The 3,973-nt window shown below is 42.3% G+C and overlaps 1 protein-coding gene across 1 annotated transcript; it reads left to right on the top strand.

Moving 5' to 3' along the window:
• Positions 1-1,089: 1,089 nt before the first annotated feature.
• LOC112163903 lies at positions 1,090-3,409 on the top strand. The gene is made up of 3 exons (XM_024300165.1): positions 1,090-1,828; positions 2,005-2,504; positions 2,762-3,409. The coding sequence occupies exons 1-3, from the start codon at positions 1,090-1,092 to the stop codon at positions 3,407-3,409; spliced, it is 1,887 nt and encodes a 628-aa protein (XP_024155933.1).
• The last annotated feature ends 564 nt before the right edge of the window (positions 3,410-3,973 follow it).

Raw genomic sequence — 3,973 nt, 5'->3', positions numbered from 1 at the left:
TGGTGTGATATTTGTGAGATCTTAAGAGGGAACAGATGGAATAGGTTTTGTGGCGAAGTAAACTGGCTGTGCCTTGACCGGATGAGGTATATTTTTGCAGGTTGTGACAAACGAGATCTATCCCTTAAATAGGGGAGCAAATCCTGATGGGTAGAGAACATTAAGTGAAGTGAGAAGATAAAGGTGGAAGGATGATTATGCCTGGAGAATGGATCTTCGAGCAGATTGTGCCGAAGTAAAGGCAATTGTGTACTTGGACTGAAAATTGAAGAGCGTTGGTTCATCTTGTAGGGGACAGATGGTAAGTGATGAATAAAGACTTGAAATGATAGTCTGCAAACAGAGAATTTGCAGAGGAATTGAAAGCTAAATGGAGAAAAATCTGGGTATTGACATGACCTGAAAAACAGAGGAAAAAAGCGAGTGGTGGATCTCTTAGTATTGAAGCCGGATTTCAGGATTGAAAGATCTCATGCATTGAGGCTGGGTGACAGGAGGAGATCTGTGTTACAGAGTGAGATCTAGGAAAGATTGAGATAGGGACGCAAAGGTATTATGGTGGAGAGAGAAAGCAGAAGATGAACTGATTTGTGGGTGGTAGTAGTAGATCATAGAGAAGAAATGGCGGATTTGATTGATAGGACCGATAACAAACTCCGAGTTTTACAATTAAGCTCGGTGGTCGGAAAGAAAAATTCCGGGAAGTCCACTGTTACGTGGGGAGTCTCTAAAACTTAGAGAGAGACGCTTAATGATGTTGTTCTAGCTAGTTCCAAGGATTTTGCAGCGGGTCAGGTTAGTTTGAAAAGCCTTAATCTGACCCATATCGTCCTTATCCCTAAAATCCCAAACCCTGAAAAAACCACTTACTTTCGTCCCATAAGTCTCTGTAATAATTCGTACAAAATTATCTCCAAGCTCCTAGCAAATAGACTGAAAGCTTTTCTCCCACATTTGATATCCCCAAATCAGAATGCTTTTGTTCCGGAGAGGTTGATACAAGATAATATTACTCTAGCACATGAAACCTATCATCATCTCAAACTCAAGCGAGAAGGAGGAAATCATGAGTTTGGCCTTAAACTTGATATGAATAAGGCTTATGATAGGGTCGAGTGGGATTTTCTAGAGGCAACTCTTCTTAAGTTCGGCTTCTCAAGGCATTGGGTTAACTTGGTTATGGCATGTGTTTCAACAGTAACTTTCTCAATTGTCTTGAATGGGAATTCAGGGAGTTCTTTTAGGCCAAGCAGGGGTCTTAGGCAGGGGGACCCCCTGTCCCCCTATTTGTTCCTTATCATCAGTGAAGTTCTGTCTCTTCGCCTCACCAAAGCAATCCATGTTGGTGATCTCGTTGGGGTTAAGCTAACCAGGTCGTGCCCTATCATATCTCACCTATTTTTCGTGGATGATGCTCTTCTCTTCATGAAGGCTACCCTAATAAATTGTTGGAGGTTAATCATGCTCTTTAATGAGTATTGTACTACCTCGGGTCAGCTTATAAATCATGATAAGTCTAGCATCTTTTTCTCTCCGAACACCCCGGATCAGATGAAAAGACTTATGTGTGCTTTGTTGAGGATTGTGGGGGTTCATACCCCTGGCACCTATCTCGGATTACCTACTATATGGGGTAAGTCAAAAAGAGAAGCACTAGTTTACATTAAGGAGAGGATTGGGAGGAAAATTGAGGGATGGAAACAGAGCTCCCTTTCCCAGGATGGAAAGGAAGTCTTGATAAAATCTGTGGCCATGGCTATTCCCTCATATCCCATGGCTTGCTTTAAATTTCCAAAAAGTATTTGCGATGAGATCAACTCTGCCCATGGTAATTTCTGGTGGGGTTCGAGTGAGTTTGGCCACAAAACACACTGGAAAAGTTGGGAGTTCTTGGGCAGGTCCAAAGATGTGGGTGGATTAGGTTTCCGTGACCACCATCAATTCAATATTGCCCTTCTCACTAAACAGTGTTGGTGTCTACTGCATAATCCAGACTCTCTCTAGGCTCGGTTCTAAAGGCTAGATATTTCCCAAATTGTGATTTCCTAAAGGCTGAGAAGGGATACAGAGCTTCTTGGGGATGGTCTAGCCTGCTTGATGCTAGAGACCTGCTTTTCAAGGGGGCTAGCTGGCAAGTCATCAATGGCTATTCAGTTAATATTTGGGCTGACAATTGGTTACCTCCACCTAACATACGACCTCTTGTTACTACGGGTCTAGTTCAGGGGAATGCTCCTACCATGGTAAATGAATTAATTGACTGGGATACACATACTTGGGTTCTCGATCAAGTATTACATCTACTACATCCTAGTGAAGTGGTTAACATTCTCACTATTCCGATTGGAAGTGGGGAAAGGGATGATCGACTTCTATGGCCTTGGAATAAAGATGGCAGGTACACTGTTAAATCAGGCTACCATTGGATACATTCTAATGACTCTTTCCCCTCAAACAGTACTACTGGATCATCCCATGTCATAAACAGTCGGGTTTGGAAGATGGTATGGAAAATAGCTACGCCCCCAAGGATCAAAACTTTCTTGTGGAAGCCTTTGAGGAATCTTTTGATCATATTCTTCTACTATGCCCGTGGGTGGACCTAGTTTAGTTTGGCTCTCCTTTAGGTCTCAAAATCAACAAACAACAAATTTCCTCTTTTGATCAATGGTTACTGAGTATTTCTGATACCTATCCTAAAGCAAGTGAGAAGAAATGGGTTCTTACATTGGTGAGTTTTCTGTGCTGGGCAATATGGAAGGCACGTTGTGATTATGTGTATCGACATCGGCAACCTTCCTCATCCCAAGTCCTCTGCTATGCGGTGAGTCTGGCTTGCGAGATTTTGGAGGCCTCGGTCCATAATCGGATTGGTGGAGCTCCCCTTTCCGACAACATTAATCAATGGTCCCCTCCCCCACAAAATGTAGCTGCAATTAACTGTGATGCTTCTTGGAAGAGTCCATCGACTGGAGGACTGGGAACCATAATAAGAGATTACAGAGGCATGGTAATTTGTGGAGCTACTTTCAACACGTGCAGTGGATCAGTGATTATTGCTGAAGCACAGGCCATCCTTTTGGGTTTGAACTTGGCAATTAAGCACAATTTGAAGAGAGTCAGAGTAGATTCTGATTCTTTAGAAGCAATCACCGAAATAAGGAAAGCCAACTCCTACCAGAATTGGAGGATTTCCCCTATCATTGATGAAATTCATAAAAAAAGTCAGTATTTTGATCACATTACCTGGGAATGGATTCCCCGTGAAGCGAATCGCGTCGCCCATGTGGTGGCCTCGCTTGCCATCCGGTCGGTGGGTCTTAATAGATGGGCCAACAGGCCACCACCCTCCCTCTCCATGGTACTTCGGAATGACGGTCTCCCATGCCCGCATGGAAATGACTCTTGAGCTGATTTTGTTTAGGATTTCCCTTTCTGGTTTTCTCCTCGTCTCTATATCCTTCTGGGTATAGTGGGTGATTAAGCTATTTCTATTTCCTTTGTATGCTAAGTTGGGCTTCAGAGTTCTCTGGGCTCCTTATGGGCTGTTGCCTTTTAATGAATTTCACATTGTCATAAAAAAACATCAATTTCACATTCAAAATTAATTGGTTATAGATGAAGTTGGCCCAAACTTTTATAAACTCATATGTAAGGTCCCTATTTTTTCATGTGAGATTCATATTCTCAAAACGCCCCCGCATATACATGGACAATATATATTGGGTGATGTGGAGCCCGTGTGACCACAAAGTATGCATATGTGAGATAACTTGATCTGATACCATAATAAAGTAATATGGATTTCACATCCAAAACCAATTGCCAATTAATTAAGTTGATCCAAACACTTACAAACTCATAAGCAAGGCCTCCATTTTCACATGTGAGATTCATATTCTCGACAAAGCTTTCTTTTGAAGAAGGCATTTCTCTCTGGTGCTACATAGATTATATTTGGATCAAGGTTGAG

This window comes from Rosa chinensis, chromosome 5 (genome assembly GCF_002994745.2).
Source record: "Rosa chinensis cultivar Old Blush chromosome 5, RchiOBHm-V2, whole genome shotgun sequence".
NCBI lineage: Eukaryota > Viridiplantae > Streptophyta > Magnoliopsida > Rosales > Rosaceae > Rosa > Rosa chinensis.
Note: the sequence above shows the minus strand (reverse complement) of the source record. Positions and strands in the feature narration are given on the sequence as shown.

Excerpts from the sequence above, each read along its gene's own strand:
- LOC112163903 (XM_024300165.1), top strand. The coding sequence starts at position 1,090 with ATGAATAAGGCTTATGATAGGGTCGAGTGGGATTTTCTAGAGGCAACT. Across the intron at positions 1,829-2,004 it reads TGAGATCAACTCTGCCCATG|GCTCGGTTCTAAAGGCTAGA; the intron begins GTAATTTCTGGT and ends GACTCTCTCTAG. Across the intron at positions 2,505-2,761 it reads ACAGTCGGGTTTGGAAGATG|GCACGTTGTGATTATGTGTA; the intron begins GTATGGAAAATA and ends GCAATATGGAAG.